This window comes from Megalobrama amblycephala, linkage group LG4 (assembly GCF_018812025.1).
Source record: "Megalobrama amblycephala isolate DHTTF-2021 linkage group LG4, ASM1881202v1, whole genome shotgun sequence".
NCBI lineage: Eukaryota > Metazoa > Chordata > Actinopteri > Cypriniformes > Xenocyprididae > Megalobrama > Megalobrama amblycephala.
This window is the reverse complement of record NC_063047.1, coordinates 29,360,830-29,374,239: the sequence shown is the minus strand read 5'-3', so window position 1 is coordinate 29,374,239 and position 13,410 is coordinate 29,360,830. Positions and strand designations below refer to the sequence as shown.

At 35.9% G+C, this 13,410-nt stretch overlaps 1 protein-coding gene across 7 annotated transcripts in view; it reads left to right on the top strand.

The window, feature by feature from the left end:
- Window positions 1-13,410, top strand: part of gak (cyclin G associated kinase) — a 52,404-nt gene that overhangs the window by 32,880 nt on the left and 6,114 nt on the right. For 6 of the 7 annotated variants that reach the window (XM_048188766.1, XM_048188764.1, XM_048188765.1 and 3 more), the window contains 11 exons: window positions 289-422; window positions 3,094-3,288; window positions 3,400-3,517; window positions 4,857-4,936; window positions 5,043-5,236; window positions 8,282-8,446; window positions 9,813-10,238; window positions 10,964-11,098; window positions 11,669-11,809; window positions 12,682-12,768; window positions 12,867-13,127. In XM_048188766.1, coding sequence (XP_048044723.1) covers window positions 289-422; window positions 3,094-3,288; window positions 3,400-3,517; window positions 4,857-4,936; window positions 5,043-5,236; window positions 8,282-8,446; window positions 9,813-10,238; window positions 10,964-11,098; window positions 11,669-11,809; window positions 12,682-12,768; window positions 12,867-13,127 — 1,936 coding nt within the window. The remainder of the gene's footprint in view (window positions 1-288; window positions 423-3,093; window positions 3,289-3,399; window positions 3,518-4,856; window positions 4,937-5,042; window positions 5,237-8,281; window positions 8,447-9,812; window positions 10,239-10,963; window positions 11,099-11,668; window positions 11,810-12,681; window positions 12,769-12,866; window positions 13,128-13,410) is intronic. The other variant, XM_048188768.1, reaches the window with a different exon arrangement.

Genomic DNA, 13,410 nt, shown 5'->3' with positions numbered 1-13,410 from the left:
ATCAATGAATTGCATCACCTCATCTGTGGGTTTCTCAGCAGTGTTGTAACATAACAACCTCCAAACATGATCAAAATCTATTTTCTTCGAAATTTGAAAGGTTTTCTATGAAATGACACCATGTACTTGATGATAGCCTTTTTTTTTTTTTTTTTTTTGCTTGAATGATCGGGATCAGGATTGGTTTTGGCATTGGCCGATCATAATGACAAGAAATCAGTAGTCTGTATCGGCTGAAAAATCCTGATCGGAGCATAACTGATTGTGGCCGTGTGTTTTTGCACGTAGGATGGACGGGCCGCGTCGGCTGTGGTGGTTTGTGCGTTCCTCGGTTTCTGTCGTCTGTTCTCTACGGCCGAGGCTGCAGTTTACATGTTCAGCATGAAGCGATGCCCCCCGGGCATCTCGCCCTCACACAAACGGTAACAACTTCCTCTCTTTTTCTCACATTGTTCCTTTGAAATAAGACACACCGCACAACACAATGTCAGGGCAGGTTGTTCTAGAACAGAAATAGATGCTCGGTGGATTAATTCAGCAGCTCAGACAACTGAACATGAGCAGTGAGCCTCAAGTGTGATGGTTCTTTGGTGCTGAGGTCACTTCCTTCCACAACTGTTCATTGGCTCGCCAAGAACTTCTGCTGAACTTTGCAAGCTCATGGGACTATTTTGACTCTTTTGACTCTAACCAAGTGTGAATGTACTAGATGTAAAGGAAGTGACCTAACCCCGATTCAATTCTGTTGCTCACTACAACCAAAGCCATTAAAGAAGCATCTCGGGCAGTGTTATTTAGTATTATTTTTATACTCTTATAGTATTTATCAATGTTTTGAATTTACTTTTACTGTTATATTTTTAGTTTCATTTTTATTTTAGTTTAGGTTTTAGTAATTTTTTATGTGCTTTTGTCATTTTATTTATTTTTTTAAACATTTCTATTTAGCTTGAATGATTTTAGTATGTAGTTGCCAAGGCAACATTTATCATTTATACGTTTTTCATCGGATATATATATATTTTAACTGATATCTGATTTAATCTGATATCTAATGATATCTAATATTTCAATTTACAACAACAAATTTTAATAGTTTTAGTTTTAGTTAACAATAACCAGGGTTATTATTAAGTAAAACTAAAACCATAATGAAAACATTTTCATTACTTGAAATTAAAATATGTAGTAGTAAAAAATAAAAATAAAAATATAAAAAAAACCTTAAACTTATTTTATTTCATCTGTTTGCAAAGGCAATATTTATTTTCATTTAGTTCAAGTTGAAGTGCTAAAAAAACTAAAACTTTATAGACATTTTGTTTTACAAAATAAAATTAATAAAATTCAAAAATCTATTAAATTCAAATCTAATTCAAAATGTTAACAAAAACTACAACAGTATATCAGTAATGCTAAAATAACACTGACGGTAAGAACACTGGTTCTGAAGTTAAATAAAGTTGAGCTTTTGTATTTATGCACAGAAAATCAATTCAAATCATCCTTCCAATTGGGAATATCAAAATCATGTTTACGCTAATGCACTTACAATAGAAGTCTAGGAAACATTAGACCAGGATATTCATTAAAATGCATAAGTATTGCCTCAAGACTTAATCATTATATAAGTGTGGCTTACTAAACTAGTCGGTGCAAAGTTAAATCCAATATTTTTTCCTGTCATGATCATATAAACTGAGCGAATTGCATAATACATGCAAAAATAGACTGGTTTTATTGGTGGGATAAAAGTCCAAATATTCACCTCAGTAATGCATAAAAGGACTAAAATTTTAAAATGACACTTTTAAGGAACTTTACAGCTCAAGCAACACACATTTTTTTGTACATATCTCATGTATGATATCTCCTGATGTGTGAGATCTGCTTGTGAGGATGTGGGGTTCACAGCAAAGATCGTAATGATCTCCGTTTTCACTTTTCATGAGAATGAGGTCAGACTTCTCATCCCAGACCTTAGATGTTCGATGATGAACCATAATGATTTTGCAGGCTGTTAATGGTGCTTTCTAAGCAATCATCACCGTTTCATTTTAAAATGTTCGCTATTGCTTTTTAAAACCTCTTTGTTTGAACCCCTGGTATATTGAAGTGGTACAGTATAATGAAATATTTTTGAAGCCATTATATTCCATATTCAATACTTTTTTCCATTTAAGAAGTTACAAATGTGTTGAATATTGCCGCTTAAATAGTTTTTTGGCTCAAGAACAGAATATGTCATTGTTTAGCTGTAGATTTACACTACCGGTCAAATGTTTGTAATAATTACGATTTTTTTTTTTTTTTTTTATGTTATTGAAAGAAGTCTCTTATGCTCACCAAGGCTGCATTTATTAGATCAGCGATACAGTAAAAACAGTAATACTGTGAAATAATATTACAATTTAAAATCGCTGTTTTCTATATAAATATATTGTATATATTGCTTAACTGTTTTTTGTAGAAACTGTGATAACAAAAAAGAATAAATGAATACTTATTCAGCAAGAATGCATTAAATTGTTCAAAAGTGACAGTAAAAACATTTTTGATGCAAAATATTTTAAATAAATGCTGTTCTTTTGAACTTTATATTCATCAAAGAATCTTGAAAAATTGCATCAACGTTTAAAAATGTTTTCCTTTCCATTATTTATAATTGAGCACCAATAATAATTCATAACAATTAAGCACCAAATCATCATATTGCAATGCAATAAAATATTACTGTTCTGAAATATTTTGCATAAAAGACTTAATAATAGGGTTCAATTCTCACTATTAACTAGTTGCTTATTGGCATGCATGTTACTAGGATATTGGCTGTTTATTAGTATTTATAAATCACATATTAATGCCTTATTCTGCATGGCCATATTCTCTACCCAATACCTAAACTTAACAACTACCTTGCTAACTATTAATAAGTAGTAATTATGAGTTTTAGGTAAAAGTCATAGTTAGTTAATAATGAGAATTGGACCCTAAACTAAAGTGTGACCGAGACTTCTTTTAAATACACTGGTAGTGTATGCCATAACTCTGTGTTAACGAATTGCATTAACCAGTGACTGTTGTTGTTTGTAGGTATATTGAATACATGTGTGATATGATGGCAGAAGAGCCCATAATCCCCCACAGCAAGCCTATAACCATCCGTTCCATTGCCATGACACCCGTACCGCTCTTTAATAAGCAGCGAAATGGCTGCCGGCCCTTCTGTGAGGTTTACGTCGGAGACGAGCGCATCGCAACCACCTCACAGGAGTATGACAGAATGAAGTAAGTCATTTCCACACTGTGATGAAACTTATGTCACATGATCCAGTGCTGATGGACGTGATGATAACAATGTACCGAGTGTCTTTATCTCTAACTTTGCCGTTTCTGCAGGGATTTTAAGATGGAGGACGGGCGAGCAGAAATTCCTCTGAATATAACCGTGCAGGGTGACGTCCTGATAGTGATTTATCACTCCCGCTCCACGCTGGGCGGACGCCTGCAGGCCAAAGTAAGACACGTAGTGACCGATATATGTGTAAATAGTCCCACTACATGTTTATAACAAAGATCTGAATTTAGTAATTGCAAATAAAATGGAGTTACTGATTAGTTGGCCTGTAACTTTATTAGGAACGGCATAATTATGATATAAACAGCAACGTAAGAACAGTAGTTTGACCCCTCACTAAGCAAATCAAATCAAAGACAAACACACCATTGTACATTTTTAAAAATGTTTTTTATTTACAAGAAAGAATTTAATTATTTGTATAGAACCACTATTTTTACATTTTCAGTCTCTCCCCAAATAACCCAGAACAAACTGTCTTGGAAGAAATGAATTAAAAGTTATAATTAATAAATAAATAAAAAATATAACCATTCTGCATCTTTAACAAATGTACCTCATAATTCCACCAATTTTAAGACACCATAATGAAAATGAAACAAAATGAAGACAGAGTTTCTGTTTGTTCTGTAGTTTCTATTTCCACAAAAATGCAAGGGATAGACGGGCAGATTATTAATTTGTCATAGGGATAATATATAGATTAATATATACTATTAATGAAAGAATTAGGGCTGTCAATAGATTAAAATGTTTAATCATGATTAATTGCACACTTTCCGTGGAATTAAGCATACGTCATTTGTCTTGTTTAACGTGTTTATTTTGTCATCATTTGATATATGCCAAATTTTCTGCAAGCTTTTTTCAAGGTAAATTTAAGTGTCTTTCCAAAAAAGGACGCTTGGAGACTCCAAAGGGACACCTAATAACCAAATGAGTTCATGTAGACTAGTTTATAACTTTATGCACACCAAAGCGCGCGCACAAAAATTACAGAACAAAACGTTTCAGAATTCAGTGTACAGTATGTGTACAGTGCAACAGATGTAGTTTGACAAACTCCCAACTTCTAAGATCTTCTAACTGCGTGACATAAATTACGTTCATGACGCAATTTCGCTTGCTTCATTAATTTATTTGGATTTAATTATATTAACATGTTAAGGATTTTGAATTAATTGAAAGTTTAATTGTATATTGTATCAGGTTTGTTTATTTATTTATTGCCCTGAATATAGCCTTTGAAATGATGTGGCAATAAAAAACAGTAAAATAAATAGTTTTGGACAATAAAAAATATTAATGGGCTGGTAAATGTTCTCATTTCAGTCTATTCTATTCCATTTTATTCTATAGCTTGCTTCCAACAGATCTTCACACCTGAAGTTCCTGAAACCTCACCATAGTTCAGCACGAGCCATGACTGTTCGTATTTTGTTAGTGCTTCTTAGTCATCGCCAGTCATTGTAGACATGTTGTGTTGTGGTTTTTGCAGATGGCTTCCATGAAGATGTTTCAGATTCAGTTCCATACAGGCTTTGTGCCCAGAAACGCCTCCACTGTCAAATTTGCAAAGTAAGTTTCAGATTACTCTTACAATGATCTCATATCAGTTTTGCTTTCAGTTGCACGTCAAAATGTGATGCTCCTTTAAAATTATGATGCTGTATTATATTTGCAGGTATGATCTCGATGCATGTGACATCCAGGAGAAATATCCTGACCTCTTCCAGGTACATGTAAATGTGGAGGTGGAGCCTCAGGATCGCCCTAGCAACAAGACTGCGCCCTGGGAAAACTTTGCCACAAAAGGACTGAATCCCAAGATCCTTTTCTCCAGCCGAGATGAACAGCAAGAGATCCTGACAAAATTCGGTGAGTTTTCTCTCTTTATTCATTTTTTTCTTCTTCAGGGTCCTAATGTCTTAAAATGTCTTAATCCAGTTTGATCAAATTTAAGGTCATAAACAGTCTTAAATATCTTAAATGGTATAGCAAATGTCTTAAATGTCATTTTTGGAGGTTTTTGGGCATGGAAAAACAGGAAACATGACACTGCCTAATGTGATTATATAACTTCAGAAGGCTATGATTTCATTAAAATGACTGTGATTTATTGCTGATCTAATGTTGATGAATTATGGCAATAATTTAGATACATACAATCCAAATTTACAGTCTCTAACTTTCGCCAATATGGATCAGCAATTTTGATGACATCATTCTGCACTTCAGCTTCTCGTCAGATTTTCTGTCCAATCTAGAATCTAAAGTGTCCTGCCCCCTACAGTTGCCTCAAAATAGCAACACGCCAACAATGTGCCTGAACACACCTCTTTTTTTAGACCAGCACGCCCATGGGTGCACAAATGGCCGCAAATGCATTTGCTATTTAAACAACGTGGTGCAGGACGTGAAAATGATAACTGCGTCGAGCTGAAACTAGCAAAAAACACTTGCATTGTGCCTGGCACTGCATTGTGCCGGGTGTATGATAGGGCCCATTTACTATTTTCTATATGGTGAATGGCACATAGTGCACTGTATAGGGGATAGGGGACGATTCAGACAGTAGCTGCGTTTCCATTACCCTTCAAATTGCGCAAATTGAAATTGCGACTTGAAAATGCGCCCAACGGAAACACGACAATTTTGCAAAAACTCCCATATATCGCAAGAGAGTTTTCACATGAGGTGGTTTTTCAGGTGGTTATTTCACAAAACTGCAATGGAAAGAGTTTTTTCGCGTTAACAGGTCGTCTGGTGTACGTAAAAGTTGATCATTCTTTAAAGATGGCGCGGTATGTTTAGACGAGACAGAGTTCTTTATTAAACTCATAAAAGACAAAAGAATTACGGGATTCTAAACAACAAAGGAATGCCACAATTTATCAAGCCCTCGAAGCAGATATGAGGGAGAAACACCCAGAAACACCTCATACGTGGCCGCTCCCAAGTATAAGGGGCTTTCCTTGCCATTAATGTTTGGATAAAACGCCTACGTCTCCTTTGATTGAAAATAATCGCTAGTGCGGTGGCTTCAGTATACTTAAACCTATTAACATCCGTTGCCATGATTTTTGGAATGACTTATCGCAAGAGGGAAAATAACGTTTTAGTCGCATTACATCAGTTAATGGAAACGCCGTCATTTCGCAATAGTTTTTTTATCGATATTTAGAAAATGTCGATAAAGTTTTTTTGTCAAAAGTTTTGCACATCTGTAATGGAAACCCGGCTAGTGTAAATATGCTTTCCATTGGGGCAAATGATTTATGGTTTCACATCAGTGTCACATGAACCACTGCAGCACGCACACAGTGTGCTTCGATCCAGAGATACGGTAGCACAGAGTGGGTCATACGCGCAAGTCTCCACAAATGACAAAACACATCTGACCCATTTGAATTCTGCACAGAATGTTGTATTTTAAAGGTGCCCTCGAATGAAAATTTTAATTTATCTTGGCATAGTCAAATAACAAGAGTTCAGTACATGGAAATGACATACAGTGAGTCTCAAACTCCATTGTTTCCTCCTCCTTATATAAATCTCATTTGTTTAAAAGACCTCCGAAGAACAGGCGAATCTCAACATAACACCGACTGTTATGAAACAGTCGGGGTGTACGCCCCCAATATTTGCATATGCCAGCCCATGTTCCCAACATTATGAAAGGCATTAGACAAGGGCAGCCAGTAACGTCTGGATCTGTGCACAGGTGAATCAACAGACTAGGTAAGCAAGCAAGAACAATAGCGAAAAATGGCAGATGGAGCAATAATAACTGACATGATCCATGATATCATGATATTTTTAGTGATATTTGTAAATTGTCTTTCTAAATGTTTCGTTAGCATGTTGCTAATGTACTGTTAAATGTGGTTAAAGTTACCATCGTTTCTTACTACTTCGCTATTTTCATTTTTAAACACTTGCAGTCTGTATAATTCATAAACACAACTTCATTCTTTATAAATCTCTCCAACAGTGTAGCATTAGCCGTTAGCCACGGAGCACAGCCTCAAATTCATTCAGAATCAAAAGTAAACAATATAACAGTATACAATACTCACATAATCCGACGCATGCATGCCGCACGCATGACGAACACTTTGTAAAGATCCATTTGAGGGTTATATTAGCTGTGTAAACTTTGTTTATGCACTGTTCAAGGCAAGCGCGAGCTCCGTGGGCGTGGAGCACGAGAATTAAAGGGCCAGTAGCCCTGAATCGGCTCATTTATAATGATGCCCCAAAATAGCCAGTTAAAAAAAAATCTATGGGGTATTTTGAGCTGAAACTTCACAGACACATTCAGGGGACACCTTAGACTTATATTACATTTTTTTTTTTTTTTAGTTCTAGGGCACCTTTAAAGCAATATGGAGGAGATTAGGAGAACCGGTTAGACATTAGAAACGGCACTGATGAGTAAAAGAGACAACACAAGTGTCATGCAGCAACATAACTTGCACACTTTTCAAACTGCACATCCTCAGTATGATGATGATCACTGTTTTGCTTTAGTAATAGTTTTATATTACATCTAAAAGGGGAATCTATTAGACTTAAGATCTATTAGACTGTGGCTGTCTTAAGCTGTCAAATGCGGCTTTGCCAACCACAATGGCTATGGCCAAACTGTGATATAAATCAAACGCTATTGGCTGTTTAAAAAAAAAGGGAAGGATCTGCTTGATATGTCCCACCCAGTCTTCCTGTTTCAGTGGAAATTACTTCAACAAACTGAATAACACTGTGCATTTCAAGGCACTTCAGTGAGACTTTAAATTTCATTTTAAAAGCTCTGAGATGCCCTACATTCTTGTTTCTTGTCTACATTATGATGTTACACATTTCCTATTAGTTTTAACGTTCTTAACAAAGTTTTTGTTCTTACTCTTTCTGGTTGATCAGGTAAACCAGAGCTTCCACGTCAGCCTGGTTCAACAGCCTGCTACGCCTCTGAACCTTCCCAGCCGGAGCATTCGCCTGAAGGGCCACAGAGTGAACCAGATTCCCCTTCTCCTCAAAGCACTGACACCAACGCCAACAGCTTCTTCCAGATGCTTGACTGGGAAGGTATACAGCACATTTATAACTTCTTAATAACATTGTTGCATCATAATCATAATCTGACAGTGTTCTAATCACATTTTCATAGACAGGTTTTCATGTCATATTTTTATTTTTAACATTCATTTTCATACTTTTATTATCTCCATGACAGCCATGCTCCAAAAATTGCCAAAAATGCACATCCCTGCATCCAAAATAATCAATATCGAATCGAATCGGAATCGAATCACAAGCATGTGAATAGAATTCGAATTGAATTGTGAAAATTGGCAATACCCAGCCAATTAACTAATAATGTCAATTAACCAGCAAAATTTTTTATATATATATATATATATATATATATATATATATATATATATATATAATGTATTTATGGATATTATAAAACGGTTAGTTCCAGTCCTTGATTCTGATTGGTCAACAGCTTTGACTGCTTTTATGTATCACTGCACAACACCCTTAGCAACTTAAACATATGTTTGTTCTCATTGATACTGTTCACTGCAGCTTGTATTACCTGCATCTATATAGCATTTTCCTTCAAGTCAGTCCTATGTTCATATTAAAAAAAAAAAAAAAATCCACTTGAATGTCAGCTGTGATATCTTGTCCTTTTAACAGTTAAGGGATTTTCCCGTGCCCTGACAGTTCTAGTGTTCACTTCATTATCAGTCCTTTCAAAATATGTCTTCGCTACTGACTGAATCGTTCAAACAGTCTTTGCCACCATCTGACTTTTCCTAGTCTGTTTTTAGTTGATCTGCATGAGGTGAAGCATTCTGTTGCTATTCACGGTCAGGAACTACTTTTTCCAGCGGAAGGCTTTCAGTGATTTTAATTCATGAAAGTTACATCGATATATACATATATTTGCTTTAAAGGGTTAGTTCACCCAAAAATGAAATTTATGTCATTAATTTGTCATTATGTCACCCTCATGTCGTTCCAAACACGTAAGACAGAAATTAAGATATTTTGATGAAATCTGAGAGGTTTTTTTATCCTCTATTGAAAGAAACGAAATTACCATATTCAAGGTCCAAAAAAGGAGACATTGTTGTGTTGATTGTGTCTCATTATACTGAGCTAGCATTCGGACGTAAAGACTGATGCTCAGCAACATAAATAGCTTAGCAGAATTACAGGGGAGAGATGAATTTGTTGAATAAAGTCTTGTTGCTTCATAACACTAAGGTTGAACCACTGTAGTCAATATCTTTTTTTGAATGAGCAGCTGAAAGTACAACTTTAGACAATTTAATTGCAGACCATCATCATCCTTTTGTGACATCTGCCAAACAAAGCAATTTGCCTTTATTATGATTTAAGCACTTATTAGTTGTACTGTATTGTCGTGTATTTACAGATGGTGGACGGCAGTTCGATCGCTCTGACAGCCAATTGGATGACCAGGAGGATTTGAGTGGCGGCTCAGAGGAGGAGTCAGTGTCGTACTCCGCCCCCATTGACGGGACTTTGTCACGTGACACCAGTGAACCGCTCTTCGAGGCAGATTTCACAACCACACCACCTGACCCCCAGCCCGACACAGAGGACCTGCTTGGCCTGAACTCTGACCCCTCTCCTCCGGCCGATACCTCTCAGCCGGGCATTACTACGGAGACGGGTTTGAAAAGTTCTGCTAGTAACAGTGATTTACTGAACGACCTGTTCGCCCCTCCATCCAATGCTGCGCCTCCAGCTGACACAGAAGACCTGCTGGGAGAAGGTACAGGAGAAGATCTGTTCTTCTCCAACACGTCCAGCCAACCGGCACCAACGGCTAATAAAGGTAGAAGACGCTTTCTACAAGAGTGTTTAAATATAGTGTTCAGGACCAAAAGATTGCAAGTTTGACACCTGAAAGGCGTGATTCACCTGTCATAATAAATACATATAATAAAGGTTAAAGTCAAAAATCTAAAGAAATTAATATTTTGATTAAAGGAAATGAAGCCTGTCATTGTCAATATTATTTTTTTGCATTATGACTTTTTTGACAACTGTTTAATTAATACATTTTTCCTCTCAAGTTCTCATTACTGTAATGTTCAAAATGTATATTGTATTTATAAATGTTGATGTTATTTATACACAATTTTTTTATGTATTATGCTGATTTAATTTTTTTTTTTGTAATTTATTAGAAACAGTGTTGGGGGAAAAAGCAGCAACATCAGCAATAAATTAAATTAAATTAAAAAGGGAGGTAATGATGAAAATAATGCCATAGTATTATTTTCATTATTATATTACAGAAATGAAAAATCATCAACGAAAATAAAGAATATACCAGATGCACTTATAATAAAATAATTTGACCAAAATTAGCTGTTTTCTTTATGCAGAATAAACTTTTTTTTTTTCTTTTGGTGTTGGGGTAAATATCGACCGGACATATTCTTTGATATTTACCCCCAGATTATTATTATTATCATTATTATTTTAGAAAAATATTTGTACAAATTTTTTTCTTCCCCTAAATTGTTCTAAATTACAGTGACTTTCTTTCTGTAGACTTCTTTGACCCCTTTGGAGTGGGGTCAGCATCTTCAGGGTCAGATCTGTTCGGTGACCTCCTGGGGTCAGACGGTGGTAGTAGTGGCTTCAAAGCTCCGCCTCCTGCATCCAACTCTAGCCTTTTTAACCTCAGTGAGTTCTGCTCTGATTTTCATATGAATCAAGGCACTGTACTATCATTGTTTTATTATTTAAACAAAAAAAGACAAAATATTTGTTGTTATTGAGAGCAGTGTTTGTTTTGAGTTAAAGGATAGCTCACTCAAAAATTTTCCAAACCTGTATTAGTTTCTTTCTTCTGCTGAACACAAAAGAAGATATTTTGAAGAATGTCTGTAACCAAACAGTTGATGAGCCCCAATTGACGTCCGTTGTATGGAGAAAAAAAAAATACAATGGAAGTCAATGGGGTCCATCAACTGTCTGGTCACTGACATTCTTCAAAATATCTTCTTTTGTGTTCAGCAGAAGAAAGAAACTCATACAGGTTTGAAACAACTTGAGGGTGAGTAAATGATGACAGAATTTTATTTTTGGGTGAACTATTCCTTTAAGCTAAGCCATTTATTTTGTATTTCTATTTTAAGTATAAATAAACTTTAGTTTGAGTTCTGTGTTGTTTTCAAAGTAAATGTTGGGGTGTCTGAAAGTGTTTTTCATAAAATATTTCATAAAATTCATATTTATAAAATATTTTGCCAGATAAGTTAGCAAGTGAGACTCCGAAGATGACATCATCAGCGAGTCAGCCTGATCTGTTAGGTGGGTGGGACAACTGGACCACAGGTGGAACCAGCACGACTATTAACATGACCACTGCTGCCAGCAAACCTACTATGAGTGGTATTCAAACATTCATTCATTTATTCAAATAACCAGGCCTTAAATCAGTCAAAACAGTTACTTGGTTAAGATGGTAACACTTTACAATAAGGTCTAATTTGTTCATTTTAGTTAATGCATTAACTAACAATAATATCATCATGAAAAGGAAATTGCAATAGTTTTTTTCCCTATAGTTTTTTTATCCCCTATTGAAGTACATTCGAGTGAACCAGCTTCTCGAACGAAAAAATGTAGGGACTTTGATTTTGTTCATGGGGGTGGTTTATTAGATGGTTGTGGTTTGCTATTGGTGGATCTCATGTGAGTGACAGGTTGTCCCGCCCTCGCGCCAGTAAACACGTCATCAGAGATGTCAGTTATTTTGATTAAAGATTACGAGGACACATTAATTAAAAAAAATTAATATGTTGACAGATAAATCATTTATAATAAACACCGTGTTATAAAGTCAGAATTGCGAGAAATGAAGTCAGAATTGCGAGATGTGAAGTCGGAAATGCATGTAACTCAGAATTGTGAGAGAACAAATCACAAGTTTTTTTTTTTTTTTTTTATTTAGTGGCGGAAACAAGCTTCCATAGATATGAGATTATCATTAACTAAGATTACTAAATGCTAGATAATAGAAGTATTGTTCATTGTTTTTTTATGTTAATTAATGTATTTAAAGACTTTTAACAAATGAAACCTTTCTGTAAAGTGTTACCGTTAAATTTAACAATTACCCTGGACATGCAATTAAACACTTCCTATGATTACCAGCCAATCAGCTAATAAGATTTTCTGATTAATTGTTCGACTATTCATAAACCAGTATACTCATAAAACGTAACAAAAGTTTATTTTTGAACCCTTCTTTCTTTGTGCAGCCTCAGGACTCTCATCTTTCTCCAAGGCCAAATCTCAGAGCTTTGACCCCTTCGCAGACCTGGGCAACCTGGGCGCAACACTACCTGGTATGTTTTACTGGGTAAAATGTCTGTGTTTACCCTTTTATCAGACTACTTTGTCAAATGTCATTCATATCATGTAACTAACACTGATTTGTGTCTAGGCTCGTCCAGTGCTGGTTTCTCTGGTTCAGGTTATAAAGCAGGTGGCCCAAAGGTTGGCCCAAAGAACTCAGGTCAGCAGTGGCAGCAGACTCCTCGGCCCTCTTCTGGCCCAAACAAACCCTGGATGCCTCCAAACTCAGGGTCCAGGCAGCAAGCCCAGCCCTCCAAACCTGTTGCCCAACCGACTAAACCAAACTACATCCCCAGCTTCAGTGTGATTGGTGGACGAGAAGAGAGGGGGATACGTGGACCGGCCTTTGGTAAGGCTTCTGAACAAATGCATGAAAGTTGCAAACAAAAATGTGAAATTATGCCATTTTGCTAATAATTGTTTGAGCAAAAAACAAGATATTTAATCGTGTGTAATATAGCTGTTTGTGCATATTTCTGCAAAATTACAAAGCGCAAAGTTCATGGCAAAAGAAGCAAATCTCTCCAACAGAAAACACTTGCCTGAAATGCCTCGTTTGTAGTCCTGCCATTATTTTGGTGACTTAAGGCCCTGATATACTTATGACTAGGGATGGGTATCTAGACCCAGTT